The sequence below is a fragment of the Ascaphus truei genome, chromosome 18, assembly GCF_040206685.1.
Source record: "Ascaphus truei isolate aAscTru1 chromosome 18, aAscTru1.hap1, whole genome shotgun sequence".
Classification (NCBI taxonomy): domain Eukaryota; kingdom Metazoa; phylum Chordata; class Amphibia; order Anura; family Ascaphidae; genus Ascaphus; species Ascaphus truei.
This window is the reverse complement of record NC_134500.1, coordinates 19,480,884-19,497,410: the sequence shown is the minus strand read 5'-3', so window position 1 is coordinate 19,497,410 and position 16,527 is coordinate 19,480,884. Positions and strand designations below refer to the sequence as shown.

At 42.5% G+C, this 16,527-nt stretch overlaps 1 protein-coding gene across 2 annotated transcripts in view; it reads left to right on the top strand.

Moving 5' to 3' along the window:
• Nucleotides 1–16,527, top strand: part of ALDH1A2 (aldehyde dehydrogenase 1 family member A2) — a 69,409-nt gene that overhangs the window by 37,858 nt on the left and 15,024 nt on the right. For both annotated transcript variants that reach the window (XM_075575790.1, XM_075575791.1), the window contains 3 exons: nt 8,278–8,339; nt 11,908–12,036; nt 12,160–12,273. In XM_075575790.1, the coding sequence (XP_075431905.1) occupies nt 8,278–8,339; nt 11,908–12,036; nt 12,160–12,273 (305 nt within the window). The remainder of the gene's footprint in view (nt 1–8,277; nt 8,340–11,907; nt 12,037–12,159; nt 12,274–16,527) is intronic.

The window sequence follows — 16,527 nt, the reverse complement described above, 5'->3', positions numbered from 1 at the left end:
TGGGATGAATAGTTCCTTTGAAAGCTCCTTGTACTGTCCCCGAATATATTTGTAAATAGTTATCATATCCCCTCCTAGATTCTTCTTTTCTAATGTAAATAAATCTAATTTAGCTAGCGCCTCTTCATAAGTTAGATTGTCCATCCCCTTTATTAATTTGGTGGCTCTTCTCTGCACTCTCTCTAGTTCCATGATGTATTTTGTAAAGAGTGGTGCCCATAATTGTACTCCATATTCAAGGTGTGGTCTTACTAATGCTTTGTCAAGGGGCATACTGCACCGACACACTTTATTCGAGCAAATACCCAGTATGTACCTGGCAGATACCTGGAATGCGCCGCTCCTCACCTCTGACAAGCCCCGTTGCGTTTGCCTTCCCAGCCCGGGTTCATGCCTGGCTGACAGGCGGCTGATCTGTTAAATGATAATGATAAGGATTTAATAGGCTGCAATGCTTCGCGTGTCTACCAGATGGCATAAATTCCTGAATTGTAATGCAGTATATATATATATACTGTGCAGTATTGCAGCCAGCGGGAATAAAATGCTTAAATCCCTGCCTGGAAAATACCTCAATGCACTCGGGCAGAAAACAGTCACAAACCTCAATACACCCGGGTATACCCGAATTCGTGGGACTAGCCGAGCTCGAATAAAGTGTGTCGCCAGTGTAATTATGTTTACTTCCCTTCCATCCATTGCCTGTTTAATGCAAGATAAGATCTTGTTTGCCTTTGCAGCTACTGCATGACATTGGGCACTATTGCTAAGCCTGCTGTCTACAAGCACTCCTAAATCCTTCTCCATCAAGGATTCCCCCAATTTATCCCCATTTGATTTGTAAGTCGCCTGTTTATTCCTGCTTCCCAAATGCATACCCTCACATTTATCTGTAGTAAACCTCATCTGCCATTTACCTGCCCAAGTTTTCAGTCTCTCCAAGTCCTTCTGGATAGAAATTACATCCTGCTCTGATTCTACTACCTTACACAATTTAGTATCATCAGCAAAGATGGAGACTTTGCTCTCGATGCCAACCTCAAGGTCATTAATAAACAAGTTAAAAAGCAGGGGTCCCATTACCAATCCCTGAGGTACTCCACACACGACATTAGCCCCACCTGAAAAAGTTCCATTTGTGACAACCCTCTGTTGTCTATCCTTCAACCAGTTTTCAATCCAGGTGCATATATTTTTACAGAGTCCAATTTGCTTTTATTTTGTACACCAACCTCTTATGTGGAACCGTATCAAAAGCCTTTGCAAAATCTAAGTAGACCACATCAACTGCATTACCCTTGTCTAAATTCCTACTTACCTCCTCAAAGAAACAAATAAGGTTAGTTTGGCATGAGCTATCCTTCATAAATCCATGCTGACTATTAAGTAATAATTTTGTTTTCCATTAGGGAATATTATCCCCTTCAAGTAGTTTTCCCACTATTGAAGTCTGGCTTACAGGTCTGTAATTCCCTGGTTGTGATCTAGCTCCCTTTTTAAATATAGGCACCACATCTGCTTTACGCCAATCTTGTGGTACTGAGCATGTGGAAATGGAGTCCTTGAATATTAAATGTAATGGTTTGGCTATTACTGAACTTAACTCCTTGAGAATTCTTGGATGTATGCCATCGGGGCCAGGTGCCTTATTTACTTACATTTTTTCCAAGACGCCTAAGAACTTCTTCCTTAGTTAACCAATTGTTTATTAATATGGAGGTTGTGGCTTCCTCCTGCAGCACTACTATTGAAATTTATTCATAAAAACAAAAAAGGGGCGCAAAAAGAGATAAAAAAAAACTCAATTAGTATAACAAAATATAATTTATATGTCTAAATGGAACATTTAACACTCACATTAAAAGAGGTGGATCCTAATGATCCGATCATCCGCATATTCACAGAGGGTCGGGCTCCGTTGACCAGAAGCCCCGCAATCTCAAAGTCCTCAGATGTTAAAGGGAGTAGTCCAGCTACAAGGATGGTAATCAGCAGCCCGATCCAGCTTTCAGTCGGCGTCCTCGTGGTATGCTTGGATTGCAGAGGGGAAACACACTCACGCACGTTTAATATTTTCTACCTATTCTAATCCTTGGTGCGCATTGTGTGCATTCTTTTCTTACTTTCTATTGCAATCCTTTTTTCATTATCCATTTTTGCTAATTTGATTGCCCTTTTGCAATTTTTGTTACTTTCCTTATAATTCTGATATGATGCCTCCATCCCGTCCGACTTAAAGAATCTAAACGCCTGCCTCTTCTTTTCCATTTCCTCCCCTACCTGTTTATTTAGCCACATTCGTTTTGACTTATTTCTTTTATACTTATTACCCAAGGGTATACACTGATAAGTGTGCTTTTCTAACAATGTTTTAAAGAATGTAATTTATCTTCTACATTTTTCCCTTACTTGTAGATTAGTCCTCGGTTTATTAAAATCTGCCTTTCTAAAGTTTAAGGTCTTTGTGGAACCCAAGTAATCTGTTTTATGATAATTTATTTCAAATGAGACCATGTTATGATCACTGTTACCCAAATGTTCCAGGACTTGAATATTTGCTATTACTTCTACATTGTTTGATATTACCAAATCCAGTATTGCCCCTCTCCTGGATGGTTCCTCAATAATTTGGGTCATATAATTGTCTTTAAGCACCCTCAAAAACCTGTTTCCTTTTGTTGTAACGCTAATCTCATTGCCCCAGTCTACATCTGGATAATTAAAGTCACCCATTATGCAAACATGACCAAGTTTTGATGCCTTTTCCATTTGCAAAAGTATTTTAGCTTTCTCAATCTCATAGATATTTGGTGGTTTAAACCTTCTAAATTAACTGCCCAGTCATGAATTTCATCCCACCATGTTTCAGTAATGCCTATGATATCATACTGCTCCATTGCAGCTATTAATTCAAGCTCCCCCATTTTCTCTGTCAATCTTCTTGCATTAGCAAGCATGCATTTAAAAAAAAATTCAGTCTGTACTATTATCTTATCTGCTCCTGCCGTTCTTCGTGAATTGGGTTTACTCTTTAGAAGTTTTCTAGTATTATCTGTATTTACTATGGGTGTCTCGCTGCTTGTCATTCTCACACTTGCCCCCAATCTACCTCCATAACCCCTTGTTTCCTCATCTATTCTATTTAGTTCGTTATATGTTTCATTCCACATCATCCCTCCATCCAAGTTTAAAATCTCCTCCAACCTGTTTAACCTTCTCTCCCCTAGCACAGAAGATCCCTCTTCATTGAGGTGCAATCCGTCCCTAGAATAAAGATGGCACCTCTCAGAAAAGGTGTCCCGGTGCTATAAAAACCCCAAACCCTCCTTCCTACACCACTTTCTTAGCCATGCATTAACCTCCCTAATCTCTGACTGTCTCCCTGCGGTAGCGCATGGCACTGGTAGTATTTCAGAAAATACTACCTTGCAGGTCCTTGCCTTAAGAGTTTGGCCTAGATCCCTGAAATCATTTTTTAGGACCCTCCATCTTTCTCTTTAGAAAGGAGATTAATACACGTAATGTTGTTTTATATTGAACATGCTCTTTGGGAACTTGAGCCACCACGTGTAACACTTTATTTTTTATGTTTTTTTTAATCCCTTTCGCTGTCCCTCTGGCAGATAACAAAAGACAAAAAGCCTCAGTGTTACATCCTATATGGCAAATTATATAGTTAAATACCTATCTGTTTTTCTTTTCATAAATGAGGGCCATTTAGTTAAATTCTTTGGCCAATGCATTTTAAGCTGCAAACCACAACAATGTATCTCCCCTCTTTTACACTTCTCTCTGGCAGGAAAGGGGTTAAACTCTCTGTTTTTTATATATAGGCGTGCTATTGGGTGTTGTGATCTTACAGAAAATGTAACAAACAATACCAACTAGAGATGAGCGAACTCGTCCAAGAGTGTGCGAACTCGGCGAATTTGCCATTTTGCACTAAAACAAAAGTCGGAGGAAAACAACTAACTTCATCCCAAAAATATTTAGGGGTTTTTTTTTTGGCACAATACTGAAATGCTGCTATTTCCACAAAAAAATAAATCACATTTATGGGAATCCCTGGTTTAGATTTACTAGCATGCAATAAAATTGCATCTAAAGCCCTCTCACACCTAAAACCTCTCTCACTCACTGCCCCACACCTCCGGAATGTCCTCCCCCTCAATATCCACTGGCACCCTCTCTCTCCACCTTTAGGACCTTTAGTAAAACACACCTCTTTAACTAAGCATATTGTAGCTCCGCTGGCTAATACTATACATCTTGTATGGACGGACCTTGGCCCCTTGCAGACGCAGTTACCAAAACACTCTCTTCTCTCTCTGGACGTTATCCCCACTTAAATTGTAAGCTCTTCGGCACAGGGACTCCTTTTTCCATTGTTTGTCTGAAGCGCTTATTCACGTTAGGTGTTATATTATGTCACGTGTATAGACGTAATACAATACTCCCCCAAATACAATACCCCCCTCCACACACAAAATACAGTATCTACCCCCCCACACACACACACACAAAATACAGTATCGCCCACGCACACACATACAGTATCCTCCCACCCAACACACAAAATACAGTATCCCTCCCCACACATACACAATACGGTATCCTTGCCCACCCCCTCCCCACACACACAAAATACAGTATATACACACACACACACACACACACACACACACACACACACACACACATACACACAGTACAGTGTCCCTCCCCACATACACACACAATACAGTATCCCTCCCCACATACACACATACAATACAGTATCCCTCCCCACGTACACACATACAATACAGTATCTCTCCTCACGTACACACGCCAAAACAGTATCTCTCCTCACGTACACACGCCAAAACAGTATCTCTCCCCATACACACAACAGTATCCCTGCCATACGCGCACGCACGTACACACACACACAATACAGGATCCCTCCCCCCAAACACACAATACAATAACACCCCCCACACACACACAATTCAGTATCCCTGCCCCCACTTACACATATACAAGTACATAATACAGTATCCCTCCCCACATACACACACACAATACAGTATCCCTCCACACACACATACATACACACCTACCTACCTTTTTGAGGTGGTCTGAGGCGTTTGGTGCTCTGGCTCTTATCAGCTGCCGCCACGCCACTCTCCCACATCGGGCTGCCCTCTCTGCGAGACCGGGCTTCTCTCCCGCCAGAGCGTGACGGAAGCTGGCCTGCCCTGAAGTCATTCTCAGCTTCCGGCGCCCACCAGCGGGAAAGAGGCCCGACCTGGCAGAGATGGCCCCGCAGCATCTGGGGAGAACCGCCGACCAGAGGCCCGGGAAGCCGGACACAGAAGTTGAGCCAGGCCCAACTACCAGCACTAGCCGACCCGTCCCCCTGCAGCCACCGGACCTGGAACACTTGTCTCTGTTCTCCCTTTCCTGTTGGCGGCCCTGCATGCAGTTTACAAGATCTGATAGACATCCTAACCCTGCCCTGACCTGTGTAGTCAGGGAAAGCATATTCCTCAAACATACTTTGCTTTAACCAAGCTGGTTGATCTATCTGGAGCGACATTTGTCCAACACATTTGAAGCACTTGTTGAGAAGCTCTTGTGTCTGGGAAATTAAAGAAGATATCAACCCGTCTAGCACAGATGGAAGCTCTTCGTTACTGTTTTACTGGTGCTAAATACAGTATGCAGAGCTCACTGCTGCTGGCAGCTATTAGTAGAGTATTTAGGAATGCTGTGAATCCTGAGAAGAGTAATTAACAGCATTAGCACCTACTTCCATAGTCTACATCTTCACTGCTGGAATGTAAAATGCGTTCCAGACCCTTTCTGATAGGGAATTGGTTAACACAACGTTGTGTGCAGAATTCTCCCCTATCCTATCTCCCTGGAATTCATTTGATTAAAAAACATTTTGTTATGATTGGGTGCTTTAAAACCAGATGCATCTGCTCAACCATTAGTTTTGTTGACTATTTTACAAATATTTAACCCTATCTCCCAAATGCGTCGAGATCAAGATGTTCTGCTAGACCTCTATGTTCTGGGGTGGAATTGGAGATGGGGGGGGGGGTGGAGTGGGGAAGGGGGAGGTGTGGAGTGGGGAAGGTGGGGTGGTGTGGGGAGGTGTGGAGTGGGGAAGGGGTGGTGTGGGGAAGGGGAGGTGTGGAGTGGGGAAGGGGGGGTGGCGGTGGGAGGGGGTTGTTTATGTTGAGTTGGGGGGGGTGTAATCGGTTGTGAGGGGAGCGGTAACATTGAGTGTCTGTGTGTGGGGTTTGTGTGAGGGAGAGAAGAGGTAAAGTAAAAGGGAATATGACAAGGCGGATAGGGGGCAGGGAGGGAAATAAATGGGGGGAGTGTGAGGGAGAGACATGGGAGGAGGCAGAGAAATACATGGGGGGAGGCAGAGAAATACATGGGGAAGGTAGAGAAATGGGGAGGGGAGAAGTTTCAAGGAAAGGGGAGAGGCAGAGGGGGAGGCAGAGAAATGGGGAGGGGAGAAGTTTCAGGGAAGGGGTGAGATACATTGGAGGGGTGGAAGTGTGAGGCAGGGAGATAAATACATGGGAGGATTGAGGATGTGAGAGCAAGGTCGTGTGTGAGAGGAGGGAAGTGCTCACAAGGCCACAAACATGGGGATCCCAGTGGAAACAATTTATTTAGGGGGCCCTTGAAAATGTTTACAGGGGGATCCAAAACATGTAGTTACGCCACTTGGTACAACTTCAGAAATGTTTTTACCAAGAGCAGATAAATGCATACGTGGACATTTTTATGAACCTACTTCATGAATCAAGAGTTAAAGGAACAGTGATTGAGTCCTTAAGCAATATTTCTCATATATAACATCGCCGTGTCCACTGACCACAGACCGGGGGATGCGCACTCCAAGATCAGGAAAATAATGCATCAAGCAGTTTTCACATATTGTAGGTGGTCCCCTCGTAGGCTTAGTACCAACCCAAACATGCTGGAAGATCCAGAGTATAGTTGAACTTTCCTCCGTGGAGTGGATAACTGAAACAGTACTCTACTAATAACTTTGCCACCTCTCCCCAAGTTAATCCTAGGCTGAGAAAGAAATGTGTGGAATAGCCCTGGGTATGCAAAGCTGCCACGTGAATAATTTCACTAATCTTTCTTCACAATGGGCATATATTGTTGTACATACAGTATGTATATATAGGCATCTGCTCTAAAGGGCAAAGAGAACACCCATATGTTTGGGAACTCCGCCCTTTCTCTAACTTTTACCAATTTATTAGAAATAAAAGCTCAAATCTAATGACCATTGCACGTCTGTTTTTCGTTGTCTTATCCTACATTACAGATCTTACGCCTAAACTGCATGTTTTCTGTAAAATAGTTATTTCAAGAGAGGGTTGGCCAGACGTGTGTGTGTATATATAAACGCACATGTAAGTGAAATCCTGTGGGGCAATGGTAATTGGTGCACTGCTGAAAAAACACTGAGGCTGGATCGCTCCGAAAATTAAGAAAAAGTATTTATTTGGTAACATGGTAAAAAATAAGATGAACTGTCAGAAAGAACTCTGACGCGTTTCACGCATATGTGCCCTTTGTCAGAGTTCTCTACCGCTTACCATTCCCCCACAGGACTTCACTTCCGGTTCTCAACATCTAGCAGGGAGTACGCTACCTCCGGACACTACGGTCGTGAGTAAATGGATTTATATACATAAACGCTAAGTTTAGCTCCAGGAGATCGCACATTATATATTGTGAGGGGGTCTATGCTTATCACCCGATGGTTTTCATTGGCATCCTCTCTGGATATTATTATTCCAGTGTATTTTTCTCCAACCCTGAGAGCCTCATTGACGTTGTGCCAAATTCCACTCCATCCTGTGGTTATCCGGGTTAACTTTCATCTAATGAACATTCAAAATCTAGCATTGTTATTTCTAGTACGCTCTGGAGCATCGGTTGTTTGGGGACTCATTTCCCTTTCTTTCTACACGCACATGTAGATACACACACACACACCCATATGGTGTATGACCACCATCATTTCATGCTAAAAAACATGTATGTGATGGACTGTTTTAATTTAGATGACAAAAAAAGAACCTTCAACAAAAGCAATATTCCTAGCATATCCTGAGCTGTTTCACAGCCTGTGTACTTTTAACGTCTATTTTGTTCAGTGCCGTAAAAGTCTGCCTCAAACTTTTTGATGCAATAGCTTATTCATTGTTTGCCAGGTCCATCTTCCCTAACTGTGATCATCTGTTTCAGATGGAGATTATTTTACATTTACGAGACATGAACCCATCGGAGTGTGTGGACAGATCGTCCCAGTGAGTACCTACATGGCTGCCCTTTGGTTTGTTTTTGTTTGGAGTGACATTCTTTAAAGTCGCACACAATGTGGAACTTGCAGCTGTGTGTTTCTGTAACAAGGGGGGGAAAAAAAAAAGCTGAGCTCATATTGTTGATATATCTTTAGCAGCTTCCAGGCATATGCTTATTTGAATAGGTTACTTACGGCTCTAACTCTGTTATTAGGAATAAAGTTCTCAAGCAATGGGATTTCTCACGGCTCAAGAAAAAGATGAAATAAATCCTTGTGTTAATACACCGACTTTATTTCGTGATGTAAACCCTTCACGAAAGGAAAATGTAGTGAAGGGAAGGCATCTAATAGAAACTACTGGGCTTGAATATTTGACTTCTTTTCTGTGTGCCGAAAGGAAGACTTGGAAATTTATTCCAAAATGTTAGTGTTAAATATATTTTTGTCTTTTATTTTTTAGCAGTGAATATCATTTGTAAGCACCCTTTATAATAATAATGGTTTTCCAAAGTGCTTTATCATTGTACGATTTATCCGCCTCTGGTGGAAGGTCCTGTTAGCCCATCTTGGATAATTTGGCAGCATTCAAAGCAAAAAGGAAGAACATTATAATCCTAGGGATTTTAAGGCAACATTGGGTACAGGAAGGGATTTGCCAAACATTCGGAGAACTGTAACAAATGAACACACTGGGCCTTGTGTAATGACGTTTCCTTCACCATCACGTTGTGTCTGTAATTATTATGATTGTGTGTTTTAACGCTGGTTTAAAAAAATTATTTATTTTATTCTTTTACCATCTTTTTAAAAATAGATGGGACAGAGCAATTAATGTAAGATTGATAATTAAAACCAGGCAATGTTCTTGCTTATATGAATTTAGTATTGCATGATGCCAGTGGAACAAAAAAAAAAATCTAATACTTTTTTTCCCCCCTCCAATACACACCCATGGAAAATACTTGTGGTAGGCACACTACACGTCTGCAATATCAAAGGGAGTCTGAGACATTGACTTTGAAGTTAAAGGGTTCCTTTTATACAACTCTGTGTTCCATCCAGATCTTCTAATGTTCTGTTAAAATATTTTAAAAACACATTACAGGCATACCCCGGTTTAAGGACACTCACTTTAAGTACACTCGCGAGTAAGGATATATCGCCCAATAGGCAAACGGCAGTTCACGCATGCGCCTGTCAGCACGTCCTGAACAGCAATATTGGCTCCCTACCTGTACAAAGCTGGGCGCAAGCGGGGAGACTATAGAGCCTGTTACAAATGCGTTATTTACATCAGTTATGCACGTATATGACGATTGCCGTACAGTACATGCATCAATAAGTGGAAAAAAGGTAGTGCTTCATTTTAAGTACATTTTCGCTTTACATACATGCTCTGGTCCCATTGCGTACGTTAATGCGGGGTATGCCTGTATTTGTAAATACATGAATACAGCTCTTCCCAAATAAGTCTTCCCAAAGACTGTGAAGGAGAAAATACGATAAGTGCCAGTAAGAAACTGGTCATTAAAATGTGGCAGTGTCTCTGATGATAACCAAACTTCAGTAGTATGTAAGAATGAAGGGGATCATTTACAGTCAGCAAGGGATTTAAATTCTTTTAGATTTTCTGGAACATCCAAAGTGGTAGCTGAATTATATGTACATTCCTTTAAACACCCACACACCACGCTGAATGGGGCTCTCACTTCTCCTCTGGAGATCGCGCCTGCCTGGGGATGGCTCTGCCGAGCTCTCATAGCACCTTGGTCGGGTCCGATCCCTCGGGGAATGAGCGCTTTCCACCACTCCAATGCCGTGCCAGTAGCGGGTCCCTGGAGGTAAGATGGCTGCCTCACTGCAGGGCCTCGCGTGGCTGCCACGAGCCGGGTTCTCCGACTCACGGAGCACTGCTTCGGGAGTGTTCTGGGAGAGGGGGGGACACACCCGTAGGAACCCCAGATTTGGGTCTAAGTTATAACTGGGGTGCCAGGATGCCTCGCGGCAGGTCTGTAGATCACACAACCCCGCCCCCCCTGCATCAGTCGCGGACTCCCTGCCAACATGCACACACGATCGCGGCTGCCATTTCCCCTTCCGCGATCCCCGTTATAATGCGGTCGCATTATGTGGACCCCAAGCACCACAGGGTTCAGCTGTATCTAGTTGCCATTGGTTTTCTCAAGGTACATCCTTCCTTAGTTTACCTGGTGGGCATTTGAGTAACCCAACCAGTTGAGGTGATCAGAGACATACCGCCATCTGACCTGTCTCCTACTCACTGAGTATATATAACTGTACCAGTTAGTGTGTTCCAGTTGTGTTAACAGTTAAAACTAGAAAAATGCATGTTGGTATCTGTGGCACATTTATCCCCCTCCTTGTTACAGGTTTGAAATCTCATAAGTTTTTCATTCAGTCAGCATTGGTATTTAGCAAATAAATGTCAGATCCTGGTCTGCTCCTAATGCTTTATTTCGGGGATCTGGCACCTAAAAAAATACAAATGAAAGCTGTCGGCGTCCTGCCTGCAGGCTAATGTCGAGATTTATAGAGCAACTATGTTTTTTTTAAGGATCTTGCTCAATATCTGAAGTTTATAAACATTTATGCAGAGAGAAAATTAGGTGTTTGGTGAAATTAAGACATTTTGTATATGTTTGCCGTCTTGCCCGGGGAAAGCAAAAGGTTTACAAATCTAAAAGGCAGCTGATTTCTTTCAATCTGAGACACGTTTACACTAGTTCATTTTTTTTTCTAACTCCTGTTAATATTCTTGCCTTTATTATTTTTCCCCCCCAAATCATTATCTTTTTATATTGCACTGTACTGTGTGTGGAAATTCACATTTGTTATTATACCTTATTTATGTTTTGCTTCGATCGGAAACCAAGCTAGGTTGATGTGTCCAAAAATGCTGTCCTTGAATTGGTCTATGGATCTTTGCTCCGTTACTCCACGTTTGGCTAGTCTGACTGTTTCATACAACAGCAGATAAAAATACCACTTCACATGTCTTTCCCCATTTTCTCTTAGCATACAATGCTTCCGCTGCAGCCAGGGATTCTGGGTAATGACATGCAAATGAGCACGCACAGTGTTACTTTTTGCTTCTTACCCATTTTAATATGAACCCCCTACAAGCTGATGCCTGTTGTATTACCCTGCTTTTTCAGCACAGCCAGGGTTAAAGAAGTGCATAGCCAATAAACAGACTATAATCGTTATGAGTCATCCTGACCAGGGAGGAAGCTAAAAGTGACACATTGTATATGGTTGTATCTGCATTGGAAATCCTGATATCTGCAGTTTAGACGCACTAACATTTGAGCCACTAAACAGGTTTGGAGAAAGTGTTGAGTGCTCTTTCTCTGTACACCATAGAAGTGGACGGCAACGAAGTAATGCACGTTTCCACCACCACTTCCTGGGGTACTTTAAACCATTATTTCAGTATTGAGAGATTTATATCGGGAGGAAGCCTGGGAATCCTGTACCATAGCAGCTTAATATATTGAGAACAAATAAGCACTGCAATACCTTCCGTTCATCAACCTATTTTTGCTCTACAGTGGAATTTCCCGCTGCTGATGTTTGCATGGAAGGCGGCTCCAGCATTGTGTTGTGGGAACACTGTCGTCCTGAAACCTGCGGAACAAACCCCGCTCACTGCACTCTATATGGGATCCCTCATCAAGGAGGTAAAAATGAAATGTGGACAGTAGTATTCTGCTGGCAGATGCTAAAACCCCAACTGCTGCAGGTTCATTTACATGGACACTTTTCACACACCATTTTTCCCCTTTTTAATTCTGTTTTGATAGGCTGGGTTTCCACCAGGAGTCGTTAATATTTTGCCAGGATACGGTCCAACTGCAGGCGCAGCAATAGCTGCTCACACTGGCATCGACAAAATTGCTTTTACTGGATCTACTGAGGTACGTGTGCTCTGGAGCAATGCTATTATATGTAAGTTACTCACACCAACATTGTATATTGCCATGGTATATGAAAGGGGTAAACATAGAAATAGCCCTCAAGCTGGCAATTTTTTAAACATAGGGTTGAAGCAGGGGGCCTTCGGAGCTGAACCACATTCATTTTAGCTCTGTGGACCCCCTGCTTCCAGAGATACTCACCTCTGTGTAGGGGGGTGCCAGTAGCCACTCTGCTTGGCTAGCAGTGACATGTAATGGTGGCTTTTCTAATCTCCTGCGCCCTGCTGGCCAATAGGAAACCGTGACGTCATCCAGTGTGGCATCCTATTGGCCCACGTGATGCTGGTGCTTTAAGCTTTGCAGGAGATACCGGCACCCCTTTGGAGAGAAGTATCTCGGGAAGCAGGGGGTTCAAAGAGCTGAAATGAATAGGGTTCAGCTCTGAAGACCCCCTGCTTCAACCCTATGTTAAAAAGAACCTCAAAAACACTCCCTTGCTCGTTTTGCTACTTTAAAGTATTTTTGTCATCTTGTTCTTGAAAAAAAAATCTATATAATAATGCACACCTCTTTTGAAACGTAACATGGCCTGAAAGGTCATTCTTGAGCGAGCACACCTGTTGTCATTCTCATGTCCAAACTCCTCATACATACGGTACCGCTCATATTGTGCTGTGTTTTCTTACAATCGCAAACTTTTTTGGGGGGTGTGTGGTAGGGTTTATTACGGCAGTTCTGCTTTATGGCAGCTGGCGCCTGCATTCCTTGCTCATTGCAGTAACATCGATTAACCCCTTACGTGCCCTATTGACGTACAGCGTACATCATAAAAAGCGCCACCCTTGGAGGCCCTCGTGGCGTACGCGGGCTGTCCTGGCCTCATGCTAGTTTTTAAGGGTTCTCACGAAGCAATGATTGCGAACTATACTGAAATGGGTGGCCCTCCAAACCCTTCCCTTGCACTTTAGTCCAGTGCCCAGAACCTAGGATGCGGTCACATGATTGCACAGAAGAGCGGTCACTTGATCTGTCCATGATGGAGGGTAACGTGCCCACGGAGATGGAAGTACCTTCTGGTATGGAAGGGGTTAACATCATGTAAGCAAAGCTGTTGACTGCTGATTTTTCTGTGAGTTTCACCGTTTTTTGCAGTCAGACTTTATTTTATTGTTAAGCGTCAGCGCGCCTCAAAGGCTTCAACGGAGTCTCACTTACAGAAAATCAGCACTTTAACATTTAATCCCAAATTGTAGTCCAGCAACCCAAAATGTCACTTGTTTGAGACTTTGGCGGAGTGTGTGTTTGTGTGCGTGCGTGTGTTTGTGTGTCTGTGTGTGTGTGTATGTTGCATCCATGTTGTACTCTGCACTTTACAAAGAGACACTACAGTGAAGGGAATTATAATAATAATACAGCTCAACCCCCTTATAACGCTCTGTTTGGGGCTCAAAGAATCACATCACGTTATAAGAGGATCGCGTTAGAACTAATGTACAATTGTATGCATTGTACAATAAAGTATTTAAGACACCAATAATCGTGTTGTAAAGTATTCATAAATAGGAAAATTGGGAGCCACGCTTGCATCGCGTTATAAGCGGATTCGCGTTGTTACGAATCGCCGCCTTATAACGGGGTTGAGCGAAGTGCAACAAAGTCAGACATTCTTGCTTTAAAACTAAGTTTTTTTGAAGCACGGGCAGAAGTTTACCCATCCTGACAGACCACCAACAAGATGATGTATTTGCACAAGGCGGGAGCTGTGGGATAAACTTTATCAAATGCAGCGGCGGATTTAAAAACCCGCTGCCGCGAGACACAGTGGTTCCGGCCTCCTCCCTCCCCCTCCTCCTCCTGAACCGCAGCGTCAAATGACGTCACCAACACATTGCCATGGTAACGATACGTCATTTACCGCTGCAACATCGCGCTGCCGTGGCAAAGAGATGCCGGGGCGTCACGTCTGTGACATCCGCGGTGTCGTTTGACGCTGAGGTTGAGAAGGAGGAGGGCGGCGGTAGGCAGCCAGCAGCAACAGATAAAATGACTTCCCATAAGATCCGATAGGACCGAGAGCGCGGCAAAAGTATATGGGGGAGGACATTTTTGCCGCCGCAAAAATGTTCACGCCCTAAACTCAGGCCCAACGGGAAATCCGCTACTGATCAAATGCTACAATATTAATGCATTTAGTGGCAAATGTTTTTTTTTGCAACCCAATAGACTTCATTGTATTATTCCAAAACTAACAGATTTATACCATCCATTGAAACTAATGATCTTTTTTTTATAATGGGCTAATTTGCAGTAGTGCCTTTCTGAACAAATAAACCCGGTTCTTCTTTGTAATAAGATGTGCCTGATAAAATATTGGCTTTCAATGCTAGGCTTTGTGCTGTCTGCACACAGCGAGTTGGTGTAGATTTTCTTTGAAAAATAGCCAATCCGGGCAAAAAGATCACGCACGGCTGCTCTTTTCATTTTTCCAATATTTAACCCATTCTGGTCCTGCTCCTCATTTCTTTGCCATATGTTGCCGGTTCTTGGTGCACCAAGAGGGTTAACAGACTTAGAACACGGAAAATATGTCGTTTTGATACCAACTTAAGAAGCTTCCCTTTAAAAACCTTGCTAATAGGAAGTGAAAAGCAACACTAATATGAAAAAGAGGGTCTTTAAGACACTAAGCAAGAACAGATGTCATGTTTAAATGCAAGGAGAGCATAAAGCTGTTCCATATTATTCCATATTTCCTGTAACACTGGACACTTGTAAAAAGCAAGTCAACATTATCACATATTAAATATACCCTCTGCAATAACAATTTGTAAACGCAGGGCTTTACTTTTGATTTTAATAAAGAAAATGTTTTCAGGGAAAGTAAATTATCTCCTTTTTTTTTTGCATTGACCGTTTTTATACCGTACTTCTACTGACCAACCGGAGACTCTCACATCCACCACCAGTTTAAATTCTTTCAAAACCAAAGCTGTCACACATTTTAATCTGGTCTGTAACTGTTCCATACGCCCATAATATATATTATCTTTAAGTATGCATGCAATGTCTTATATATAATGTATACCCTGCTCACTTATGTAACTGTGTTTGTAAACATGTACTACTTGTCATTTTAACTCTTTGCCCAGGACATACTTGAAAACGAGAGGTAACTCTCAATGTATTACTTCCTGGTAAAACATTTTATACATAAATAAATAAAACTGTTACATTGAAGCCGCAGCTTGTAAATTCCTAGGGCCAGTGATTCCTCCGGGTACTTAACTTTGAGAGATTTAATTATTCAGTTTAGCGAGCTAATGACGACCCATATTAGCCGAAAGGCAAATGTATTCAGCTGTAGCGCTTAGGCTAATCTTGAATGTCCAGTGTTTACTTTCAGAGGATTGTGGCAAAAATACTGAAAAAGTTCAACTGGAAATTAACGTTAATTAGGTTATTGCAATGTTTTTTCTGAAGTAATTGACGGTCCGGGCTGAATTAAATTGTAAAGAATAGGAGAGATAAGCTTTCAAATAAATGTTTTGGTTGCTGTGAATCCCCAGTTCCCTTTAGTTAACTCTACAAATGAGTTTAGGTTTTTTTTTTTTTGCCTATTTTCACCTCCATACAGGCCGCAAAACATTTAGTTTCACTTATTTTTTTATTTTGTCTCGCTTAAATGTATGAATACATTAAAGTATTTATTTAGCGCCATCTATGTACATAGCGCTTCACGGCAGTAGTACACGTGACATAATATAACACCTAATGGGAATAAGCGCTGAGACTTAAAAGTAACGTTCGGAAAAGAGTCCCTCCCCGAAGAGCTTACAATCTAAGAAGTAAATAGGAAGAACGTACAAAGACAGTAGGAGTGTGTTCTGGTAAGCGCGTCTGCGAGGGGCCAAGGTCGATGTATGAGGTGTATAGTATCAGCCAAGGCGCTACTCATATGCTTCGGTAAACAGGTGTGTTTTAAGATGGGACTGAAAGGGGGAGAGAGAGGGTGCCAGTTGGATATTGAGGAGGAAAGGCATTCCAGAGGTGTGGGGCAGTGAGTGAGAAAGGCTTTAGATACAACATGAGTAGTGAGAAGACATCCTTGAGCAGAACACAAGAGTTGGGATGGTGTATCACAGGAAGTCGGGAAATGTGTATACTTTTATACCATGTAACTTTCAGGACCACTGTTTTAATATCACCATGTGCAGTGTCACTGCAAACACTATCCTGCCATCTTCCTCTTCCATC